Genomic DNA, 24,063 nt, shown 5'->3' with positions numbered 1-24,063 from the left:
GTGTAGGGGATTGGCAGAGACCCGAACGCTGCTGTGAGTCGATACGCGGATGGGGTGCTGTGGGACAGACATGGCGGACGGCATCCCAGTATATATGCGATAGGCCAAGGTATATGTGTGTGGCGCAGTAACCAGCCCGATTCGTCCAGAGGAACGTCAGTCGGGTGAAAGAGGACACTGCATGAGCGGTAGCGCTCGCACGCGAAGGCCGAAATGACTCAAGGCCGGGCGCGCGGCGATGAGATTCACATCCCCATTATGGCAACAGACCTGCAATAGTGGATGCGGTTCGACCACAAGGGCAATGCACGATTTTCTGGGCGTGTCAGTCAGTCAATCTGATGATTCGACCGCCGTTGACGAGGAGTTGGGAGCCGTAGACAAGCCATGAGCGCCGGCACCGCGGGGTGGCGGTACGCCACTGGGAGATAAGATTCGGCACTGGATTTGGCATCAAGGGCCCAAATCAGCGGATACATCCGGATAGAACTGTAAACCGACCACACAGTGCACGTCTCACATGAGTCAGTGCTGGGTCTGTGCAGAGTCGGCTGCCCGAGCTATGGAGCAGGGCCGGAGCATCTTGACATGCCCACAGATGAGGATGATAACTAGCCGTCACAGAGATCCAGCCTGGTTGGACCAGAATGGAACTGGCAGGGCTGCCTGACAAGACATTCGTAAACGAAAACTTCGAATATGCAAAGCGGTCTTGGGCGGCCAGAAGCGGCCTGACGCTGCGTCCAGCCCTGCGGAAAGCGGGCGTGACCACCACCGCTGTCGTGGTTGTGGTCGCGGTAGCTGCGGTCTGTCTCTGACGCGAACCAATGGTGACATCCATGACAAGGGGGGTAAAGCCCGTTCCATTCCCTGGCAGTTGTGTGCAGCCGTCGGACCGACGCAGACGACACGGTCCCATCCCAGATACGGCGTGCTTCGTGATATCGGGCACGGCGAAGTGCGAGGTATTGCTGCATGCCGAGGACGCGTGCCCGATACAGCGGGCCAAAGCGCCGGCCAAACAAGCACCGTGATAGGTGTGCACGGGACGCCATGCAGCGAGGATCCCGGGATAAGCCTCCAGTGGGTGCCGTTACAGACCAGCGGTCGCCGTCGTCGGCAGCCTCAAGGCCGATGTGCATGTATGGACCCTGAGTGCCCCCGACAAGCACGGCCGGCTAAGCGAGACCAAGATCCGACTCCGTCTGCGGCGGGAGCACCGATCCCGAGCTTCTCCAGTGGTAGTGGTAGTTGAGAGCGCCCGCTGTGCCTGGAGGGGTAATATCCAGTGGCCGCCAGCGGGAGAAGATCGTGGAAGCAGATCCCGTGCAGAGGGGCCAGACCCCGACCGCCGTTGGCGCGCGAAGTAGGAAATCGCCTCCCACGGTGAGAGCGCGGCACGAGCTTCGGAGCTCGCGGCGGATTCTGAGGCGTTCTGCATGGGGCGCATGTGAGCGATGGAACGTCCAGTGGAAGTGCAGCAGCCCCCGGGCGGCGTTACAAGCGTCTGCGCGCCGTAGAGCACCCAAGCCAGTATCGAATTGGGTTACGATAGGATTTGACGTGCTCATGGACGTTAGCCTTCACCGCAACGAAGTGTCGCACAGCCACGGGCCCGAGAACGTGCTATCGTTTGGGTTCATCATCGCGATGGCAACGAGTATAGGGCGGGCTGCGGGCAAGATGCACAGGCGGTGCCACGACCACAGGATGCAATGCTGGTCTGGACACGTAGATTCGATGACAACACGGCCGCGACGGCGGTCGTCAGCCCCGCCGCTCCGCGCACCTTGACCGGGCCGCAATCTCGCGCTGCGATGCGTAAGCCGATGCATGCATTGCCGTGTTCAAGTCAGCGCCAGCCCGTGGGTTTGAGAGGCGAACGAACGCACCGAATGACTTCATACAACGTGGCCGGTTATCTAGCGCAAGCCTATTCTTGGCGCAGAGAACGTCGAGCCGCTGGGCCGCCAAGTCAGCGCAATTGGCTCGGTATGCAGGGCACGACGCCGCTGAGCTTTGGCCGGGCGTGCAGTGCATCGGGGTGCCAACGGCAACATTCGTGGTTCGTGAGTTGCGCGTAGTGTCCAAACCCAACTGTGGACCGCCCTCCCCGTGCAGATGGTCAGATGATCACTTCTGTTCCCGTCGCAGGTCCAGCACACGTGAACTTGTTGCGCGATGGGCCAGCGCGTTCAATGCAGGCGAATACGGCGCACGCTGATGGCAACATGCTGGGGCGCCTGGGCTGTGGCCGAGCGACGACGCCACCTGCGCTAGCGGGGGGTCGTCAAATTCGTCTCACCTGACAGCGGGACGCCGCAGATCCTCTGCTGGGGCAGCCATTGCCTGATTCTGGTGAGTTCAGTTGAGGCTAGTAGCTGTGCGATGCTCCCATGGACATCGTTCTGACCGCGGAGGGCGTCCGCGGCCGGCGTGGAACGACGTCAACTAAGGTTCGGCGCATCATCTGTGTGGTTTCAATCCGACTTAGTTCTGATCTCCGACTGGGATGCGTTGCGCTTTGAGGTGGCTGCACTCACACGACGAGGTTCGCATTCCAAGTCCTTCCCCGTGGGACATCGCCACAAAGGGCAGGTCGCAAGGCCAATCACTTCTCACGCCGGAGGGCGAGGACACATGGTCCATCATGGCTCTGGAGCTCTCTGGTGTGACTGCTGTGGTCTTCGTGTGTTTGACCTGATATTGGGGGTTTGTCAAAGGCGTGGTGGGAGGAAGTGTCCATGGTATATTCCGCGAGGAGCATCGAACGACAAGGTGTTTGTCCAGAGCATCAACTGCGTCCGTTCTAGGCAGTACTGTTGGCATACCCCTGGTTGTGCTGGGCAGTACCGTCACGCGTCATGAAGCGTGAACAAGTGGCTCCTTGACTACAGCCCCTGAGCGCGGTTGCGCCAATAGAAATTGCCCATATTAGGACAAGCACCCTCTCCGCCCCGGAGGGCATCGCCATCCGACGCGCCCGCTGTGAAACTGCCATGGTGTGAAGTCACGCCGATTAAGGTTTAATGTATGAGCCTGCGAGATCAAGGGAAACTCACTACTCGTTGATCACAAAGTAAATAACAAAGATAACTACTCTGCAAGCTTCTGCGTAGCGCCCTCTTTGTAGAGCCCGCTCGAAAGGCAGTTTGCGAGCTAATTAGGCTGCTGCACTTGGCAGAGTCCCGCCATGTACATGGGCGCTCTCGCGGCTGCGGACTGATTCCGAGGTCGGGGAGGCTGTCATGGATCCCGGGCGCGATTACTACAACCAGCCGAGGGTGCAATCATAAGCTGCTACGGGGACTGGCATAACAAGGATCTGCCCGGCAGTTGTCCGGGCGGCTGATGGGCGAACAGCGACTGGGCAAGCAGAGACACATTTGGGGCATGTATTGTGCGGGTCGAAACATCTGCAGACTCGTCCCATACATGCATATGATGAGATGCTCACCTACCCCATAAGTGCATCACAGAGCGTTGCATCCTCAGCACACGCTGAGGGTATCACCGCACTAGTGGACATGTTGCCATCCTGGCCCTGATAGCAACAGGGCATGCGCATAGGCTTATTCGGGCGAGAGACTGACGTTTGATAAACGGGTTACTGTATGACGTGGAAGCAGATGGTGACACCGAATGACCGTATATGGCAGAACGCTGCACTGAATTGGAACGTAACAGGGCCAAAGCATCGATCACGCCCAGCGCGCCGCGGCGATGAAATTGAGCGGGGGGCGCCGGAGGCCGCCGCGCCAGGGGTTGGAACAAACTGAAACTGCTATCGCGTGGGTACACGCTAGTTTAGGTTCAATATAAGAACTGAATAGAATCGGGGAGGCGTACCTGATTGGGCGGCGGGGCACAGCGGGGACCGAGAGCTAGCCCAAAGGGGCAGGTCGCGGGTGGGTTCACTGCAAGGCCGGAGTGGAAGACACGTTCTGTGGTGACACTGACTGGAAGTTCGACGAGCTGCGTATACGTAGCGCGCGTAGCGGACGGTCCGGGCTGGCCGCTCGACCGTCCCTCACCGCTGCGGAGTGGCTCTCTCCGGGGTAACTGTCGTTGTCAAGGATCGCTCAGCGGGGGGCGCGGGGACCGGCCGAGGACCGTCGCCAATTGTGGCTGCGAGTTGTTCGTGGGGACAGCAACAACAAGGATCTACCCGGTTGGACGGGACTGTGACTGACAAAGATCAACAAGAGACTTGGGGCAACGTGCTGTGTCTAGGCCTAGACACGTATGAAGAGGGTGGCCAAGGTTTGGATATCCGCAGGATCCGCGAGGCAGCCACTGCTTTGTTTGGCGCTGTATATCCAACGATGGCAAACCAAAGCGGGAAGATGTCTGAGGCTCAAGTCGATCTTTCGCTCGCTTTCTTTTCCCCGCGACTCGAGCTGGCCCAGGGGATCTGCTCGCCCACACAGGCCATTCTTCGGGAGAAAGCGAAGGGGGTAGCACGACTGGAAGGGGGGCGTTGTGACTTGATGGTGGACATGTTGAGTCATATCCAATTGACGCGTGACGAATTCACTGAGATCTCTGCCACTTGTTGTGCTGTGCGCGAATGATTTGGCTCGTTCCCGACCAGTCCGCGCGTCAATCGTCAACCGCCACCGTTGCCTTGACTTATAAGAGACGATGCACATCCAGCCCTCCCTTCCTTTGCAACCACTTCACACGCACATAGAATCTAATCTTCCCGCCTTCGATTTCAACCTCAGCCTCAACCACATCCCCTCCTCCCCAACGATGCCCGCGACGACGAAACGCGTCCACTTCGACATCCCCCCCTCGCCCGCCCTCTCCAACGCGTCCCTCGCATCCTCCCCCGGGCCCACCACACCGCCCCACCTGCAATACGCGCAACAGCTCCCACAGAAACAGCCCTTCGTGCCAGACTCCCCCGCGTCCTTCGCGTCCTTCTCCTCGTTCGACTCGCTCTCGTACGCCGCGAGCCAGGTACGCATCCACCCCGCGCTCGTCGCCCCGCACACGACCCTCGCATGGGACATGCTCGCACCGCCCTCCTCGCTGCCGCTCGCCCCCGCGCTCCTCGCCGAGGCCGCGACGCACCCCGCGCTGCCCGCGCTGACCCTCATCTGCGACATCCTCCCCTGGTCCATCGCGATCGCCCCCGCGCCCGGCCGCGCAGTCGTCTCCGTGGGCGACGTCCTGCACTCGCTCTACCGCATACTGCGCCTCAGCGTCTCCCAGGTCGAGCTCGCCTATCTGCACCCCGACGCCCAGCAGCGCGTACATGCCGCGTTCCATGCGCGATATCGGCTCATTCGCGACGAGTGGCAGCGGCAGGAGGAGCGGGCGAAGGGCGTGAAGCGCGTCGACTTTTTGATGGACGCGCGCCGGTTTGCTGGCCTGTCGATAGTCGTGGGCGGCCCCGCGCTCAACGGCAGGGGCCTGGGTTCGGTGTGGTCCCTGCATCTCGCGCAGGCGTGAACAGCCTCAGGCAGGCCTCTTGTTTCCTTATTCTAGGTATGCACCCCCGCGCTCGTGACTGAAACCCCCGCCGGTGTTAACCTCCCTTTTGCGTTGACAGCTACGGCAATGACGACGACAACCACAATGATTACGATGACCATGGACATCAGACGACGATACGGACTGCGCATTGTTACATCAAACTGCATCCATAATTGGCTCCATTACTGTACCATCCTCCGACACTCTGTCTTCATATACCTCCATAGATCTCACCCTGCTGCGGTGCATCCTGAGAACTGACATATTCGTAACTTATTCTGTAGTAACTACATGACCCCCCGCATACTGCCATACCGTACCGCTCCAAACCAATGTACCCCATATGCCAACCATAACATTTTGCCACACTTGTGCGAGCCTACACGGTGTATTTCGAATTCGCCCTGCCGCAGCGCCAATGCGTACCGCTGGGCGTCACTGTGATGGACGAGCGGCAAGCGCCGCGCCGCGATCGCGCACGATGACCCGATATGGCATGTGTTGTGGTTGGACCACAACGTGTGAAATCCAGCGGTCGCGGGGCACGCGCTGGTCCACCGTGGTCCTCCCCCGGACCATGTTCCTCTCGCCCAGCGCGTGGCGAGTGTGTTTGCTGTGCACTGCACAGCATGATGCGCCTGCCGCGTGTTTTCATTTATCGTGATCTGCTCGCCCGGGTGCGTCATGCAGGCGGCGGACTATCGCCTAATCGTCTGAATGCTTGAAGTCACTTTGGGCTCGCGGAACGCGCGTCATGCGCACGCGGACAGCGCGATCTTATCAGGCTTTCGCGTGGTATGCCAAACCCCCTAGCTGCTGCGATCCCAAGGTGGCAAGGTACGGCGGAAATAGGCATGATCTATCATCTCATCCAGCCTGTACTGAGCAATGCTCTGGCTGCAGCCACCACAGACGCTGATCGACCCTTACTTGCTTCCACCGTAGGCGCGGACCGCCGGACAGATTGCATCGCACGCATCTCCACAACCGCATCTGGCGCGGACTGCACGGAAGCAGTCGTCAGGATTTGGTTCCTCGCGCCGCAACAATAGAGGTCTGGAGCGCTTTGAGTGGCGACATGTCGGCCGAGCCTGACGGGCTCCACCCGGGACCCAGCCTCCCTTGTTGGACGTTATGTATAGTAGCGCGCTGCAGCCGTGGAGTGCAGGGCCCAAACGTCGGCCCGGTCTGTGTACCAGGCTGCAGTCACGTCATTGGTAATGTGGGCAGGCATGTCTCCCTCTGTGTTCTCCTGAGGAACGTCCTATCTGCAGGCACACTGCATCCTTGACGGCCGCGGGGGCACGGTTGGCGTCTTGTCTCCATCAGGGACAATGTCCCTTATGGTCAATTTCACCCTGCGTCACGCGAGAACCTTGCGGACGCAACGTCTGTTTCCATCCTCCTTGTCTGACGAGTCATCTCAGGTCTAGAGCGCCCCGTGCTGACCGGAATGCCCGCTACTTGTGGTCTAGTCGGCGGAAGACCACAATGCCTGGTCCTTGTCGCGTTTTGAGACAGCTTTCAAGCAGCGATCACTGTTTTGCAGGCATCCACATTTCGACCGACCTGTAGCAGCGACGGAGAAGAACATGCAATGCCAAATTTGATAACCAACTGTGCCGTGCTTTCGAGGGTCCTGAGGGACGTGATGGCTGCCGGCCCGTGCCAGCCAGAGGCGTTTCCCGCCGTGTCAGACGCGGCCAACGTAACGCTCGCAAATGCGTGCGCGTTTAGATTCGAAGCCATGTGAGTGTGGTCCGCCTTCGTATTGCTGCCAGCAGACGCTGGCCACATTGTTCTCACCACGCCCCTCTCCCAGAACACAGCCCACCTCACGTTGCGCCGTTCGCATGCAATGTCCGGGACGAATGTTCACGCACTTCTGTACGGCCGGCTGCCGATGGTGTGCATTCGGCCAGTCCGGACTCCGTCGTAGAGGAAATCATAAGGTCGTGTCTGCGAAGTATGACGCACGAGCCTTCCCTCCGTGCCGCGGTGCATGTGACGGCGCCCTAAACAAAGCATATGCTTCCGCCTTTAGGACGGGGCGGGGGCACCGCCTTGAGGCGTTGTACTCGGAGATCCCTGAGTGGAGCGGGGAGTCAACGCGTCCGGCCCGTTGAGACGATGGTTTTTGACAGCTGTCAGGCGCGAGCTATGCCTTAAGTTCTGTCCAACCCGAGTCGTCTCTCATCCGCCGATGGCACAGCACGGTTCTTCGAGGCGTTTTTGCAGGACTGGGACGCTCCACGTCATTGCGGCCACATCATGGGGTCCCTCGCTTCTCATCCCGGGCTACAATACGCAGCAGATGTTCATCCGTCGTGGAGCGTGGCCGATGGGTGTGCCTGTGGGCAATCCTTGATTCCTGTTAGGACGAGCATACTTTAAAGTGCTTTATGCAGAAATACCAGGTTTCGATAGACCGGGGGAATGACTAGCACACCGACACCGTGACGCTCGAGGTTAAAAGCGTTGCTCGGTGATACTTTCATGATTCTGTGCCGTGCCTGGAATGCCTCATCCTCTGTCGCATTTTAATTTGCCCACGCCAATGGTACGAGCTGTGAGCCTGCGCATTCCAGACCATCAGGAACCACAGTCAAATACTACTCTCGTTCACTATAGTTTGTTTGCTGACGTGTTGGGTCAATTATGCTTGAGTAGCATAGCTCCACTGGTACGCCATCCTAGCAGGATTATTTCATAGACCTGAAACCCTGCAACAGAATATGAATGCTTCCCCTGACATGTGACATAAACACACGGCCATTCTATTTTGTCGGAAGGCCGCACATGCAGAACTCAGGGCAAATCACCAATCATTTTAAGGACGTGTCAAAGATTGAGAGATCTGGCTATTAGCTATCGAACATAACGACGATGGCGGGGCGCTGGATCCAGAGTCCGGAAAGCCACTATTATGGTCTCTCCCTCGCGACTTCGCGAATCGGGAATGTTTCTACTTACCTGCCCGATGTTCGCGCGCGAGTCTTGTCGCCGTCGGGAGCGTGATGCAGACATCGGTGCGCTCATATGAATCGCATATCACGCTTTTGCGACGTAGTGTGCTCGTAATACAAGCAAGAAATCTAGGGTACTGGTACAAGTGCGACATCCCCGACGATGGGTCTCGTGCCCAGACAAGTCAACGTGAGTTGTTAATTCCGGGACTCCTGAGTCTCCCACCCATGCGTAGCTTGAGTGCGAGTACATTTGATCGTGGTGTCCAGCATCTCGCGCAGGACGGCATGCGTAATCGGAGGATCCTCTGCTGCGAGACCTGATCCTCGCATCGCCGCAGCAACTACGGGATAAAATGTTCCCCGAGATAGAAGATTACGAAGATTACCAAAGAGGGCAGCCATAGCGACGGATGTGTTCTCTCGAATCGGACCCAACATGTGTTCCGGCTTGCTGCTTTCCCCGGTGAGCCACACCAAAGGCATGCATGCCCGCCTGCTAATCAGAACTGATCGAACATTATTATGTCCAAAAGCGTCGTGAAAAGCTTCCTCCACTGCTTTCCGGCCAGGGTCTCTTCTTGGTACCTTGTCCTTCAACGTGTTGAGCAATTTGCGCAACACACAATAGCCAAGAACCCAGATGAACGACTCGACGTCGTGACAGGCAGTGTGCTCAATACTACCGTTTCCAGCTCTCAAGATGTCGAGCGCCATGAATTGAACATTCCCCTGCGGAACGTTTGGTATACAATCAGGCAGAAATAGAGCAGAGGACCCAAGCTCACAGTAAGTGGAGCTCCATGTTCTCTCCACCTGGTATGTGTCCGCTGCGATTCTCCAACGCCTTCAATGACCGTTACTGCATCCGGGATCCGGGCAAACTCGAGGTCTGTGAGGAAACCCTCGCCGCCATCTGGCTCACTGTCTGGGTTATATGACCTGTCTCGGAGTAGAATATTGCCAGGACTGATGTCCCGATGAATGATACCTTGGTCACAGAGGAACTCGTGTGCTGTATGATGTGATCTTGGTCAAGATGTAAGCAAATTGAAACGTCGATCAGACGCACCATCCAGAGCTGCACGCACACCCAACAAGAGTTCAAGCTCGGATTCGTATTCCCAAAGTGGTCGCCCAACCGTGCTTAACACCAATCTGTGCAGCACCGGAGAACCATTGTTGACGTTGTTCTGTCCCGAGCGCAAATATCGAACAGACATGCGTTCGGGACGCTGTCCAGCCGCGCGATGCTCGACATCGGCTCCCACCAAGAATTTGGCAAGGCCGGGATGCTGACCCTTGATGCTCCGATGAATGATCGACTCGGAGCTGCGATTTCCTTGTCGCCATGCCGTCTTCATGATCATTTTCGCTCCCTTCAAGCACCGTCCATTTACATCGTACTCGTGGACATACCAGACCCACGTCCCACGACCAAAGAGCGACAGGGAGCTCCAAACCGGAGATTCTACGGTGCACCAGACCCGCTCATCGTCGCCAATTGGCTCAACGAGGTACGACGTATGTGCCGGTGGCTCAGACTGTTCTAAGACGATACTTGCTATGTCGTTGGGTAGAGAGCGCACAGTCGGGTCCTGGCCAAGGTCAACGTCGGTCACGACAGACGTCAGGCTCCGTATCACACGAATGAACACGTCTGTGTGCTCCCACATGTCGTAAATTGGGGAGAGCATCAGACCGCCGCGATCGAAGATACCGACACAGAATTCAGAGCCGAAGATGAGGAGGCAGACGGCGAAAAGTCGGAACGGGCGGCTGCATGCATATAGGCGAGCATATTGTGAGGACTGCAGCGTGATCAGGGAAACCACATCCGAGGGATCGCCAGGCTTCGGTGACTGCTTGTTAGAAGGCTTGACTACGCAGAATGCATGTGTGTCACTCCACAGGTGTGGCTGTTCGGACGCCTTCGCATCCAGAGACGCCTCATCGAGTAAACGGAAATCCGGTACGGCCTTCGGGAATCCCAGGGTGTAAGAGCTGTCGTCTTCTTGAACGGGTACAGAGGTCTCAACCAACCGCCGCAGACAAGTTGCGGAGGAGAAATCCGTGATGAAGTCGAAGAGTGTGCGCTGCCCAAGGGCAGCAAATCAAGCTTTGAGGAAAAATTGAGCAGAGCCAAGTTTCGCACCAGATGCGGATACATGTCGAGCTCCCACTCTCCACTGTTGAGTAAGCTCCTACATTGCTGGTCGTCAAGATCGTCTAGAGACAAAACGTTTGCGCTGGCCACAAGCGTCTTGAGTTCCGTCTTGGCTTCAGCAACACGGTCATCTCTATGAAAGGCGAGGCGGCACTGGTGCACAAGGTTGTCGTCTACTAGTTGAAGCTTCAGGCGATCGAAGACTTCATTCTTATCGTATTCAATTCTTCCAAGCAGTTCATTTTCCAGGTCATCGGGTGCACTACTAGACATTTTGGAGGAAAGCGCACCACGCCGTCTATGCGCGGTCTGTGGGGGGAGAAGGAGTCGTTGTCAGACAAAGATATCCGGAACCGGCGCAGGTTGAGGGAATTGTCTACTCAGGTAATTCTCACGCATGATCGACTGATCGTCTCACTTTCGCAGCGCCCCCAATTCCGATTGAGAAGTTGACTCCACTTGTCCGCGTCGTCGCATCCTCTGTTATACGCTATACACAAATATCCAGGGCCTGCAAAGGTTGACGAAGTGATCATGTTCTGCTCACAGGAGACTATGTTCAGTCCTTAAGTGCCAATTCAGCCCGTGAACGGTTTCGATGACATGGTCTCGTGCCTGCCTAGAGGCGCAAGTTCCCGATTTTCAATGCGAGCCTGAGTAGTGCTGATTAGACACTGGCGTCTTTGCGCATAGCCCACATGCTTGCTGTCAGCTAGTGCGCTTTCACGGGTTGCTTATTCCGTGTCCGACAACATCGCTTGCACGTGTTGAGACTGAAGCACAAGCAGCTGCTCATGGCACCGCCTTCCCGTTTGTTCGAGAACGTTGTGTCCTAAAACGATGTGTTGTTGAAGTGGCTGTGATGGTTTTATACGGCATGGTGCATGGTGCAAGTATATAGGTACGTACGTCTATGACTCGAGGACGTCTTGAAGTACCTCCTCACTTCTCCCCACACTGGAAGAGGGCGACCGGACTTGCACTAGCCATGACATATGCGCCCAGGCCGCAGAAGAGGAAGGCTCTGATCATAGGTATCAACTATGATGACGAAGATCTTTCGTCATCCCAGGCTTCTCGAGATTTAGGGCAATTACTCGCCTCGCGCAAGGACGCAATTGACTTCCGCAATCTACTAGTCGGTGAGTACACTGGAAGTCGGCGTCTGGGATCACCCATCATAGGTGTTTCCATAGATGTCTATGACTACAGACCCCGAGATGTGACTCTTATGACGGACTCTAAGGATCGCGCGCATCACTTGATCCCCACACGAAAGAACATGGTATGTGCCTGCGTTGTCGATTTGTGTAATCTGAACAAGCACGCACGCCGATTAGATTGCGCAAATCAGATCGCTTGTCCGTGGTGCTCGACCCGGAGACACCTTTGTTTTCTACTGTAAGCCCTCCTTTAGATCACTCTAGGGCTCATATTGTCTAAGGCTCGCTCGCAAGATGCTGGGCATGCAGACCAGATTCCTTGCAAAGATCATACAGAGGAGGACGACATGGATGAAGGTAGGTGCGCTGAGCAGCGGTAGTCGCATCGCACCTCATCCTATCGATGCTATACCAGTCCTGCTCGCTGTCGATCACGAAGGGACCAAGAACAAGGGCAGGTACATTGTCGACAACGTGGGTATCCATGATATCACTCCATGTCAGATAGCTTACGCAGTCATCGCGACAGACTCTCCGGAAGCTGCTTGTCGATGCCCTTCCTCCTGGGGCGCGTTTGATCGTGAGCCTGCCTATCACTGTGGATATTGACCAGGGTTCATGTGGATCCGCAGGCCATCTTCGACGCATGCCATTCAGGCACTATCCTCGGTAAATCTGGGTTCATGTTCCTCGTGCCGATCACTCACCACGACTCATCCCAGATCTCGATCACTACGATTGCAACGCGTTGTACCATCCTTGGGTGTCCAAAGGCATCCGGGGTATGATGACCCGACAAATGAACGTCGGTACGTCACGCACAGCGTTCCACGCACCACTCAAGTTCTCATCGTATTCGCGTCCGGCAGTCCGTCAAGATGACGCGCAATTCGACGACGTCAAGCCAAAGTCTGCTCTGCGAAGTCCATTCCGCAAGCTCATGCCCCTCCCCAGCCTGTCCCTACGCAAAACCGTCACGCGCATGCGCAAAGTATGCACGTTGGATGGGAAACGCTCTGCTGACGGCACGGCGAAGAAGCTCGAACACAGAATCCCAAAAAGGAGCCCGACCTCGTGGTCTTTCGGGAGCGTACGCGGGCGGGTCGCGTTCAAACGGCCAGGGATTGCCTTCGAGCAGGCAAAGAGGATATTGCAGCTGGTGGTGCCCAAGAATGCGTCCCCTGAGTCCTCGCGGAAGTGCGACGGCTTCTGCATGCGGGGCGAGATTCAAGCACCTCACGTGGTATGCGTGACCTCGGCACGGACTCGAATGTAGCTCACCTCGTCGATCTGACGTGTATCAGATATGTATCTCCGCATGCAACGACACACAGTCGACCTGGGAATGCGGAAGGAAAGGTTCAGCCACACAGGTGAGCTGTCGTTCTCGCTCTGCGGGTCCCAGTCGTTGCTTATCGTGTACGCAGACACTCATACGACTGCTCAGTGAGCCCCTCCTGCCTTCACCAGCGGACCTGTGCTTATGTACTTCAGGGTCTAATGCTCATCCGGAACTCGGGAAGCTGTATGCTGATCTCAGGTAGACCATCGTCGGAGCCCCGAGTGTCTGCTGTCGCTCATGTGCCGCAGTTTCAAGCGGTACCGCACGTCCTGCAAGCTGCATGACTGGTCGCACAAGCAGAAGCAGCTCGCTCAAGAACAGCGTCGAGCCGAAGCGCTCGCACCCCGCTCGGGAAGTCATCGAGGGACACAGACGCCTGGCGATATCGCCATTGAGATGGTAAACTTCTCTGACATCCAGGTTCGTCTGACACACAAGCTGCTCATCATACACAATGCTCACGTGGACGCAGATCGGAAGCCAGGAGAAGCTGGTTTGTAGCTCGTGTCTTCAGTGAACTGCTTTCAGCTCATGCTTTGATTTCAACCCAGGATTGGAACGAAGTGTTCACGTTTTGACAAACTGTTTGTGTTCCTAAGTTTCCATGCCAGGCGAGGTGTCCCGCTTGTTAATTGTATCCGTCTGTAATACTTGCTTGCTTTCCCATACTTCCGCACATCATGCATCTCATGAACTGCCATTCTTCTTGCACGCGCTCGGACTTCATATACTGTATCTCTAAACTTGTTGTGGTGTAGCCCTCGCAACCACTTCTGTATCAATATATCCCTTCTATCCCATCCATTATTGGTAGTGCGCTTTCCTAGGCTCGGTATCTGGTAGACCCTTGTGGCTACATGATCTGGTATATGCATGACGCCAACATACATCAGGCTCGCGACCCACTGTTGTGGAGGAAAGCGCGCAAGATCTGAAGGAGCGGCTATGGCGTATCATTTCTCTTTTTCTTTTCCTTTCTTTCTTCTTACTCTCTTATGTTAATCCAAGCAGAAGAGTGCAGAAACTACATACCTGGGTCTAGTTCCTCTGACTCTGCGGCTCGCGAGCTTGATCAGCTGGGATATTGCCAGTCGCGAACTCAATCTGGAGAGCCGGGGCTTGCTTGCTTGTGCCCAGGACCGAGCTTCCATCCGGATTTGGACAGTGGTTTACCCGATTTAGGTGTTTCGATCAGCCAGACAGGTTTCGAAGTTCGGATACTCTTGTACGTCATTGTTCTCCCCTCAAGCATCGTTGTGACATCATCCTGTCTGGGTTCTTTTGTATGTATATACACCTGTGTCGACACCAAAGAAATCAGTTCTCTCCCTCTCACTCGAACTCCTACCATCTCCACAACAATACAAAGGCAAATGACTTCGTACTTCTGATGCAAGGTAAGTCGTAAGCTTTGCAGTGATTCTATTGTCGAATCGCTGTTCGTCGACATTCGCTTTTCGTTCGTCGCTGTCGTCGCTCCTCGCTTCTCGCCATCGTAGTTCGTTGACTTTGTTCGTCCCCAGGTCGTTGTTCGTTCGCTCATCGTTCGTCATTGTGGATTATTGAAACTTGTTCTTTCACTTTGTCATCGTATCCTTCTGGTCGTCGCGCACACACGCATATAGTCAGCTCGTTGCGGCCATACAAAACATTTCATTATTTTATTCAGGCTAGCCGGGCACATCATATTCTCTTCAACCATCTCCGGACATTCACTGCATCGAACGCTGTATGCGTGCAGTCCACCCACAGCACACTGTGAAATTGCACCGGTCCCGAGATCATCGCATACGTCGGGGTGTGCTCGTCGTCGTGCTATCTGTTTCTTATGACGTGCGACAAGACAAAGCCGCTGTCTCACGCCACGGTCGCGGAGGCGAGATTGCGAGCGCGACCGAGGAATGTAGGTTCGTTGACACGGAGCGGGACGTGCCATGCTACTCTGCAGGTGGTGATTTCCTTTTAGCTGCGAGCACCACAGGGGCACGCCAATGCGCGAACTCATCATACAAAATCACCTGATTGCATGATGGACATGGCTGTGCCTTTGCAGCAAATTGATTGCTGGATGTCGGACGAGCGTCAAGGCTGTGTTATTCATTTCCGCCAAAGTGGAGAGCATACCATATTGCGTGATCATGCGCTTCCCGATGTGGTGCTGTGACCTGTCGAGTGCCAGGGCGGCAAGTGCGTCGAGTCGGTGCTGGTTGCTAGTGCAATGGGCTGAGGGACACAAGTGCGCATGCGAGCGAGGGACCGGCGGAATTGTCTCCCCGATCATGCATCATGATCGACTGCTAACGACGTCGCGATCAGGCGGGATTGCAGGCGGGCTTTCGGTAGACGCCTGCGACCATGGTGTGCATCAGCGTCAAAAGGCCATTCTCTAGCAATATGATGGAATATGGCGTGCCGTTCTCAGCCCTGGCAAGTGACGCTCCCGGACGCGGAGCTTTATCTGGGCGCAGGTCGCACACACCGCGCTTTCTCCCGCGATTCTTCTCCCAGGCTGCCAGTCGTGCTCGCCCTCGGTCGCCATCAGGATGTCGTCTCTCCTGAGGTTCAAGCTTCCAAGGCGCACTCAACCGGATGCACAGGCTGCGGATTACAAGGAGCCATTTGCAGATGAGAAGAAGCCGGTGGACGTAGTTCCGTCGCGCAACAGTGACGCATCCTCGCTCAAGGACAAGCCTGAGCAGGAGGAACAGGAGGGGGAGGAGCGCCTCATCGACGAGCCCGACATCACCCCCAGCGGCCTCACTTATGATGAAGGTGCGTATCCTGGCATCTAAGGGGCGACTGTCGAGATGCCGACGCTATCTGCAGCTACGGCGGGTGGAATGGGTCGTCACTTAGGCGTGTTCACCTGTACGCTCATGATGTGGGTGTCTTATTCCTCGAACCTAGGCACCGCGAGCTCACTGTGTGTCTCAGCGTCGGCCGTGTCATCGGAACAGGCATCTTCTCCACGCCGTCATCCATCCTTGGTTCTGTCGGGTCCGTCGGCGCGTCGATGATGCTCTGGGTCCTCGGCTTTGTCCTTTCCTTCTGCGGACTCTTCATCTGGCTCGAATTTGGCACGATGATCCCGCGCTCCGGCGGCGAAAAGGTTTACCTCGAGGCAGCCTTCAAGCGACCGCGCTATCTCGCGACAGTTGTGTTCGCAGTGAACGCGATCGTTCTCGGATTCACCGCGTCTGGATGCATTGTGAGTTTATAGCATCAGGCTGCCGCCAGAACCACTCAGCATATTCTCTGGTCGTAGGTGTTTGCAGAGAAGTATGCTCTCCCTGCTTGAGGCTTGTGGTACGTTGTAACACATCGACTTTCTAGCATTCTGGTCGTCGCCGGCGTAGAAGCGACGCGCTGGAAAGAGCGCGGAATCGCACTTGGAGGTGTGTCTGTCATCTGCGCCCCGCCTCGGCGGCTCTCGTCTCAATTCACACACCGCACAGTCATCTTCTTCGTCACCTTTCTGCACGGCTTCACCCCACGCCTCGGCGTGTTGGTCATGAACGTACGTTCCGCGCATGAAATCGCCCCACATCGTACTGACCGCAACGAACGATTGATCGCAGGTTCTGAGCGTGTTCAAGATCGTCATTCTGTTGTTCGTCGTCATTGCGGGTGCGCCCCGCCCTGCTTCTCCATTATCGGCTAGTCGAGGATTGACAGTGCGTTCCAGGCTGGGCCGTCCTCTCCGGGCACACGCGCGTAAAGGACCCGCACGCGAACTTCCGGGACTCCTTCGCTGGCAGCTCGCACAGCAGCTATGACGTGCGTTCCTCTCCCCTTGTCTTCAGCGGCTGCACGCTGACGGTGCCCGCTCGTTCTACGCGCCTCGTCTGCCCCAGTACGCAACGGCGACATTCAAGGTGCTCAACTCGTACGCGGGCTGGTCCGCGATCAACTACGTGCTCAACAGCGTGCGCGATCCCGTGCGCACGCTCAAAATCGCGGGCCCGCTCGGCCTCGGGATCTGCGCGGTGCTGTATCTGCTCGCGAACGTCGCGTACTTCGCGTGAGTCGAACCGCATGCGGCGGCACCAAGCGGACCGTTGACTGACGGCGCGTGCGCACACGCACACACACAGGGCGGCGACGAAAGACGAGATCCTCGGGAGCGGCGTGACCGTGGCGTCGCTCTTCTTCCACAACGTGTTTGGCGAGACGGCGCAGCGTGCGCTGACCGTGTTCGTGGCGCTGAGGTACGTGCTCTGTCTTCGGCCCGTGCTGTGCTGGTACTCATTCTCATTGTCCTCTGTGTAGTGCGATAGGGTGCGTGCTGTTCTTCCCGCAATCGCGGGGACTAGCTGACACGACACTCCTTTGCGGTCCTCGTGTGCGACCTGTGTACATATAGGGTGAGTGTATATCAGTCAGTGGTATAGACTGGAGGCGCTGACGACGCGTGCGCAGAATGTCATCACCGTTGTGCGTATCTGCGCTCCCCTTGTCCCGCGCTCCGGACCGAAACGCTTGCATCCATACAGACATTCGGTGCCTCGCGCGTGAACCAAGGTACGCGTGCCTACAGGCGGACTGCGCACACACACTCACAGCCCCGCGCAGAGCTCGCCAAAGAGGGCATCCCGCTGCCCTTTGGCAACCGCTTCTGGGCGTCGAACTGGCCGACGGGCAAGTCGCCCCTGCCGGGCCTCATCATCCACCTGATCCCCTCGGTATGTGTGTCCGATTCTGTGTGCGGAAGACCTCAGAGATTGAGCGAGATGCGGCGTTCCGCAGGTTGTCATCATCCTGGGGCCGCCGCCCTCCATCGCCTACCCGTTCATCCTGGATATCGAAGGCTACCCGGGGCAGATCATTAACCTCTTTGTCGTCATCGTGGGTTTGCTCTCTCGTCCTGGCCGTCGGCCCATATATTGACCTGTGCTAGGGCTTGTTCTGGCTGCGTTGGCACAAGCCGCATGCCCTGCGTCCATTCAAAGGTGCGTACGACGATGTTCTCTGGTTGCGGGGAGCCGTGCTCACATGCAGAGGCGCACCGCAGTTTGGTGGCCAGTCGCAGTGTTCTACCTCGCAGCCGCTGTATTCCGTAGGTCCCTTCGTGTCCAGTTTGCGGGGCGGGCTCATGACCACTTGCACATCCAGTCCTCGTCGCGCCATTCATCCGCCCGCCAGGTGGCATTGGCGACACACCGCCGTTGCCGTATTACCTGTACGTGCACTGTTCCTTACCTAAATTAGCTCCTGGAGCACGCCTTGGTGTCCGTGTCTGACGACTATTTATCACCCGCGCTAGATACTGCCTGGTGGGTATTGGCATCATGGTTGCTGGCGTCCTCTACTGGGCAGCATGGCGGAAACTGCCAAAATTATTCGGGTACACATTCGTCCCGCGCAAAGAGCGACTGGAGGATGGGACGGTGGTCACGCTGGTACGTCATATGTGTCAACCTATCGGGTCTCGCAGCTTGACGTTTTCTCCAGTTCTCGACGCAGAAGCTGGAGTAGGGAGGGCGTCACAATCATGTCATCATGTCATAATTTATGGAGGAATGCATTCTGGAAATACCACCAAGTCAATAAGGCAAGTGCGGCGAGCGTAATATTACTCATTGTGCACGAAAAGGCACAGAGGGGTAACAGCGCAATCAATGTAAGGCCGGGATGTACGGAACCTAAGCGCCTATTCAGCTGCCTGTCCAGCCCTTTGGCTATACAGGACGACATCAGTCGTTTGTTTTCCTCGACAGAGCGGACACTCACCTTGACTTCGTCTCCTGTTGTCCGTATATAAACACTCGGCCGCTCTGCCGTCTTCGCCCCCTCTTCACCCTCCTCCCAAGTGTAGCTAACACCAACAGCCAGTTTGGTACCGTCGCAATTGAACGCAATTGAGGGCACGGCAGAGTGATACTTCGGATACTGTCGCAGTCGCTTTTTGAGCTTGTGGTCCCAGATCGAGACTGTGCCGTCAGATCCAGCAGAGGCGAACGTATTGTATCTGTATGGTGTGCATTTATGAGCGGACAATGGATCGAAATAACCATCAAAGCACGAGAAGCGGATGATGTACGCAAGAGTATGGGGTGCTTACACAGGATGAAACGCGAGTGCGTTAACCGGCCATACATGGTCCACATCGTCGATGGTCATACGATGGCACTTGAACGCGTACTTCTTGTCCTGTGCCTCCGAACTTGGATCGAAGTACTCAACAGCAATCCTGCCCTCAACCGAGGCAGTCGCATAACCTACACAGCCAACACAGCCAACTTGTCAGATATACGCTACAGAACGCACAAGCATACACATACCCTGTCCGTCAGCCATGCACGCCAGCGCCCTCGTCATAAACTTCAGGCTGCTCTCACGTGTCTGCGCGGGCGCGTCCATCTTGCGTATGTCGTAGATGTGGAACAGTCGACTGGCCATCGCGACAACGAGTGTGTGGTTCACGAGGTCCATATTGTACACGCGTTCGGGAAGACTGTGCGAGGACTGCTGTGGCGAGGACGCGCGCGGGTCCCAGAAGCGGACAGTACGGTCCCAGGAACCGGTGACGAGCGCATCTGCAAGGGATCTGCTTTAGCAACGCGCAGAAGGAGCAGGCAGAAGGACGTGCTCACTGGTGCCGCGCGACCAGTTCATGCTGGAGATCGAGTCGGAGTGTTGACCGAGATGGTTCATTTTCTCGGTCTCGAGGTTCAGTCTGAATTACAGCCATGGTCAAACGTCGAAATACTTAAAGTATTGATGAAACGAGACGCACTCGCGGACAGAAGTGTCAAGACCGCCGCTATAGGCATGCGTGTCGTCGGAGAAGCAGCATGCAAGGACAGCTGCTCGGTGGTCGTATTTTGACTTTTGCTCGTTCGCTGCAGTGTCGTAAAGGCGGACAGTCTATGGGAGAATGGTCAATACAGAGGACTGAGGTGCGTCGCTGCTTGCGGGTCCGCATGCATGATCATAAACCTCACAGGAAAAAGTGCGGCGCGGTCGCTCGCAGAGAACCGGGTCCCCCGATGATTTCATGAATAACAGCGCACATACCGTATCCCATGATGACACCAGCAAATGCGATGGATTCTTCGGTGAAAAGCGCACAGACGATACGCTATCAAACGGCGGGGATGCGAGTTCACTTTGATCTGTGGAACACCCAAGTGTTATTAAATACGCGTGTTATCGTCTCCCAGTAAGACCCACCGGACATTGTTCAACCCGAGCAGCAGGATCAGGTCAAAACTATACCAGCTAGAAGAGCGGGACTAACGGACTGCAATGTCTTGACGCTGAAAGCCAAAGGAACAGGAAACAGGAAATGGCAGACAAGCGCCCGACGGGAAAGCGGCATTGTTTGGCAGTATTGAACCGTATTAGGATCAGAAGCCTTTGGTAAACAAACGCCTTCGAAGCGTCCACCGGTTGCTGTGATTTGAAACTCGCGTGGAACCCTTCTTGAAGTGCGCCCAAATATACTCACAGTGCATGCTCGCAATATGGAGCATGCTTTAAGTATAACCAGGCGTGGCTATGCAATGCGATATCAATAACTACCAATATCGTCACGCGCGAATTATCGTATCCGATCTCCGCTTGTTCTTGCCTTGCCTGCCTCCGCTGCCTGCAACTCCTCCTTGACTTGACCACCTCGTCCGTTCGACGAGGGAATTTGCAATGACCTTGAGGATTGAAACTTGTGATCGTCCTTTAATATCGCACGTCGTGTGTTGCACCTCGGAGGTACATGACTCTAGTTCCTCCCTTTTTTTGAAGCTTGAACCGACGACTGTATTGACCAACTTCGGTTTCTGTATTCTGTCCGGTGAGTACTTTTTATCGAATTGCACTCGCAGGGGAAGCCGCTTACTGTTGTTTTCCACTCTCAGTTTATACAAACCTCGATACTCAGCACCGACCTTGAGTGCAAAGCTGGAAGCTTCTACGTATGCAGCAAGATTCATAATCCATATGATCGTATGTCTCTTTAGCCAAGCGACGTGGTTGGTGAAGTGGGGGCTTGACATAGGGCCAAGCATCTAGCTTGGTTGCGCATGAATGCATCGCTCAGACACACAGAGGTGAGTGATGTAGCCTCAACATGGCGGTGTTCTTAAAATGTCAAACTTCGAAATGCCGCGTTTACAATGCCGCTTATGCTTCGAGCTAGTGTTTTATTGCATGGCTACGACTCGTGTCTAAAACGGCTGCAGCTGAATGACGATGAGCTGTTAACACCGGTCGGCGGTCATAAACTCGGCGCATCCCTTTGCGCCTCGCAGGACATGAGTTTTGGGATAGAAACTCGTTGATTTTGTTTGTGTGTGTCGCAGCTGCGCCACGCCTAGATGGCAATAACTCTGTGTCACCTCTACCAGAACGCTTAGTGTCCGCCGCCGGCTGAGAAATTGTCAGAAGCCAACAAGTTAATTCAGTGTGCGGGCAGCGGGCAGGAGTTACTCCGAATGACATTGCTATCGTAGCAGTCGCATGAGCGACCTTGGAGGTCTACTACAACTCAATATCTTCCGCGCCAAAACATCCGCCTCCCCCGCCCCACATTCTCCTGATTATTATGGCATTCAGTACCTCTCTGCGGCACTCCATCCACCTGCGGATCCACTGGCCGCTTCTCGATATTACTTCCATATCCTCTCGAAGCCTCCTCACCCTCTCCTCACCCTCTCCAATACTTTCCTCCAGGTTGCTCCGGTCCTGAGAAGTGAGATTGCCTGGGGTTTTCTGAGCTTTCCTGAGCTGATCCTGGTCCTGCTTCAACTTCTGGGAAAACCATTCCAACGTCTCCTTCAATATGCTATACAGCTTCTTCCCAACTGCGGTTTGTCGTAGTGTCTTGCGGCCCTCGACAAGCTCTCTCTGCATCTCGAGAACCACAGGATCCTTGTTGATCAAGAAATTTATGGCTTCCATAGCAGAGGACCGGTCGCCACTGAGGCGGAGAGACTGAGCTCCTTCATCGAATGCCGCCTTGAAGAATACGCTATTGGTCTGAAGCTCCTGCTCCCTCAGTACTTCCCGCCTCCTCCGATCTGGAGCTGCATCTAGTTCTCCCCACGTTGTCGTAGCAATCACGACGTTCGACATTGCGGTCTTTCCACAGATTTTCTTGAACATTGCCATGTTCTCTACCGCGAGCCCGCCAAAGCGATTATCAGAAATTCGATACAAATATGCCGCACAACAGCGCTCCCTGCATGTGTCTATGAATGGTAAGTACTTCGGAGGCATATCTTCTAAAACGAGTGCTCACGCTTGCGCGAGGAAGTCTGCGATGTCTTTCAAGATCTCGCATCGTGATTTGTAAGTATCGTCGAATCCCGGTGTGTCGACGAGCGTGACAAGCTCGTTGTTGATGATGCATCTCGCAAGTTGCACCTTGCTGGTGCAAGATTCCAGGCCTTCCCCGACCTTGAAAGCGGACCCCGCGATCTGATTCACAAACTAACGTCAGTCAGTATGGTGGGTCTGCTCATCTCTGTTGATGATCAAGCAGCTTACTGTGTCGTTTTACCGCTTCCTGTCGGCCCAGTAACGCTGAAACATGTCGGTTGATACAGATGCCTCGGGGATATGGCAGCAATGCGTACACAATGTACTTCATGGTTTTGATTTTATGATGGATTTGGGGCTATGGCGTTTCGAAGGAGGGGGGGAGGGGGATAAGTGGAGAGATACAACCACAACCATAACCACAAGCAGACATATCAAATAGTGCGGCTGCAATATGGCGTTGGTCTCGCTTGAACTGTGCTGGTGGTCAGGTCATTATTGGCCAGCGAATAGGGCACAGGGGAGTTGTACCGGAACCTGGAACATCTCAAAAATTGAGTTGTACCACAATCCTGAGCTGCTTCGCAATGAGAGAACTTTAACCCAGCTCTTATCTCAAGCGGGCGAGAGCTGTTCGATGACCACTTACATGCCTCCAATCACGCAAGGCGTGTGGCCCGAACATGAAGGGATATGAGCTAGTAGCAACGAAGGGCAGACAGTAGAGAAATTATTTTACAATGGCGCTGCTATGAAGGCTAGCGGAACATCAACGCCTTGGGATTCACAACACCCGTTCTTGATTCGCACCTTCCGGTGATACGGTCTCCAATCCCTCCACTTGCAGCGAACACGCACAATCACAGTTCTAGCGCACATCGCCTCGATGACAAGTCGTCCGGAGCACGAACCTGATGGTACATAAACTACGCTAACGCCAGCGTACATATTGCTTTGGACTTACCAGAAGATCGATCAGTGGCCCGGGCCTATCGTGAATGCACTATGTCCTTGGCGGTAGGGATGATCATTCATGTCTGAGAGATCACAGGTTGAACGTGAGAGGATCTTCGCGGAAGCAGCCATTACCTCGGTGAATGTCGCAGATAAACCACTGCAACCTGTAAGTCATGCTAATGCGTAAGTTGTCAGAGCCTCCTCCATATGTAACGCCACCGATTGCTTGAATGTAGAACACATGACACGTCCAATGGCCGGTGCAGAATCGGGCTTTGGCATGTAGGATATCTTCCGCCAGCTCCTCCGCGGCGACAGCAATCCTGATATAGATCCCTCGTAGAAGAAATCACAAACAGGCTAAGGCAGAGAACGGAAGACTAGTCTCCTCTTAATACGTGACGGGACGGCGAGTCGAATCGAAGCAGGTAATTGCGAGGTTCTGCGCCGCCACTGTATACTGCTGTAGCTCCTGTTACATCTTTGTCCGAGCGTAGTTTTGAGGGGATGTTTATCGTTATTGGGATTGCTACTGGAAAAGCTGCAGGCCCAGTAATATGCCGAAGGATTTACACAACCACTGGCGGAGCCCTACCTTCGTCCACCGCGGATTCGCAGCCCTGCCAAACTCTGACGATACTACCAGCAGCGTGACTTCTCAGTGTAGACCGGATCACTCACCGTCAAGCTGCCGGTCGGTTATGGAGCTTCCGTATGTGTGACAAT

General features: G+C 55.5%; 8 protein-coding genes across 8 annotated transcripts; 3 read left to right on the top strand and 5 right to left on the bottom strand.

Annotated features, from left to right (window-relative positions):
- Positions 1-647: 647 nt before the first annotated feature.
- Positions 648-2,813, top strand: POSPLADRAFT_1146162 (hypothetical protein; the record flags this gene model as incomplete). Its single annotated transcript, XM_024485890.1, has 10 exons — positions 648-806; positions 888-1,030; positions 1,100-1,247; positions 1,300-1,575; positions 1,608-1,821; positions 1,949-1,974; positions 2,001-2,069; positions 2,281-2,358; positions 2,594-2,689; positions 2,724-2,813. 10 exons carry the CDS (start codon positions 648-650, stop codon positions 2,811-2,813), a joined length of 1,299 nt encoding a protein of 432 aa, XP_024338022.1.
- Positions 2,814-3,607: 794 nt separating this feature from the next.
- On the bottom strand, positions 3,608-5,129 carry POSPLADRAFT_1146515 (hypothetical protein; the record flags this gene model as incomplete). The annotated part of the gene is made up of 4 exons (XM_024485943.1): positions 3,608-3,784; positions 3,850-4,062; positions 4,335-4,560; positions 4,690-5,129. 4 exons carry the CDS (start codon positions 5,127-5,129, stop codon positions 3,608-3,610), a joined length of 1,056 nt encoding a protein of 351 aa, XP_024338021.1.
- Positions 5,130-8,648: 3,519 nt separating this feature from the next.
- Positions 8,649-10,890, bottom strand: POSPLADRAFT_1047465 (hypothetical protein; the record flags this gene model as incomplete). Its single annotated transcript, XM_024479295.1, has 4 exons — positions 8,649-9,182; positions 9,239-9,465; positions 9,523-10,546; positions 10,606-10,890. 4 exons carry the CDS (start codon positions 10,888-10,890, stop codon positions 8,649-8,651), a joined length of 2,070 nt encoding a protein of 689 aa, XP_024338020.1.
- A 715-nt stretch (positions 10,891-11,605) lies between these two features.
- On the top strand, positions 11,606-13,700 carry POSPLADRAFT_1146253 (hypothetical protein; the record flags this gene model as incomplete). The annotated part of the gene is made up of 14 exons (XM_024485904.1): positions 11,606-11,759; positions 11,838-11,902; positions 11,958-12,018; positions 12,045-12,137; positions 12,196-12,254; positions 12,310-12,360; positions 12,413-12,449; positions 12,605-13,023; positions 13,085-13,153; positions 13,208-13,226; positions 13,275-13,320; positions 13,371-13,542; positions 13,595-13,615; positions 13,674-13,700. 14 exons carry the CDS (start codon positions 11,606-11,608, stop codon positions 13,698-13,700), a joined length of 1,293 nt encoding a protein of 430 aa, XP_024338019.1.
- Positions 13,701-14,221: 521 nt separating this feature from the next.
- POSPLADRAFT_1146846 (hypothetical protein) lies at positions 14,222-14,675 on the bottom strand (the record flags this gene model as incomplete). The annotated part of the gene is made up of 2 exons (XM_024485994.1): positions 14,222-14,419; positions 14,508-14,675. The coding sequence occupies 2 exons, from the start codon at positions 14,673-14,675 to the stop codon at positions 14,222-14,224; spliced, it is 366 nt and encodes a 121-aa protein (XP_024338018.1).
- A 1,463-nt stretch (positions 14,676-16,138) lies between these two features.
- Positions 16,139-18,692, top strand: POSPLADRAFT_1146133 (hypothetical protein; the record flags this gene model as incomplete). The annotated part of the gene is made up of 14 exons (XM_024485885.1): positions 16,139-16,334; positions 16,422-16,517; positions 16,578-16,639; positions 16,701-16,749; positions 16,808-16,899; positions 16,977-17,143; positions 17,217-17,352; positions 17,616-17,643; positions 17,695-17,804; positions 17,869-17,967; positions 18,020-18,071; positions 18,134-18,178; positions 18,235-18,301; positions 18,386-18,692. The coding sequence occupies 14 exons, from the start codon at positions 16,139-16,141 to the stop codon at positions 18,690-18,692; spliced, it is 1,506 nt and encodes a 501-aa protein (XP_024338017.1).
- On the bottom strand, positions 18,599-20,383 carry POSPLADRAFT_1066491 (hypothetical protein). The gene is made up of 8 exons (XM_024482079.1): positions 20,296-20,383; positions 20,140-20,237; positions 19,859-19,989; positions 19,716-19,798; positions 19,404-19,658; positions 19,184-19,340; positions 18,853-19,090; positions 18,599-18,800 (listed from the first exon to the last, which is right to left on the bottom strand). Exons 1-8 carry the CDS (start codon positions 20,300-20,302, stop codon positions 18,777-18,779), a joined length of 993 nt encoding a protein of 330 aa, XP_024338016.1. The 5' UTR covers positions 20,303-20,383; the 3' UTR covers positions 18,599-18,776.
- Positions 20,384-21,472: 1,089 nt separating this feature from the next.
- POSPLADRAFT_1034695 (hypothetical protein) lies at positions 21,473-22,230 on the bottom strand (the record flags this gene model as incomplete). Its single annotated transcript, XM_024477043.1, has 2 exons — positions 21,473-21,489; positions 21,771-22,230. 2 exons carry the CDS (start codon positions 22,228-22,230, stop codon positions 21,473-21,475), a joined length of 477 nt encoding a protein of 158 aa, XP_024338015.1.
- Between the last annotated feature and the right edge of the window lie 1,833 nt (positions 22,231-24,063).

This window comes from Postia placenta (assembly GCF_002117355.1).
Source record: "Postia placenta MAD-698-R-SB12 unplaced genomic scaffold POSPLAscaffold_9, whole genome shotgun sequence".
Lineage (NCBI taxonomy): Eukaryota > Fungi > Basidiomycota > Agaricomycetes > Polyporales > Adustoporiaceae > Rhodonia > Rhodonia placenta.
This window is presented reverse-complemented; position numbering and strand designations above follow the sequence as displayed.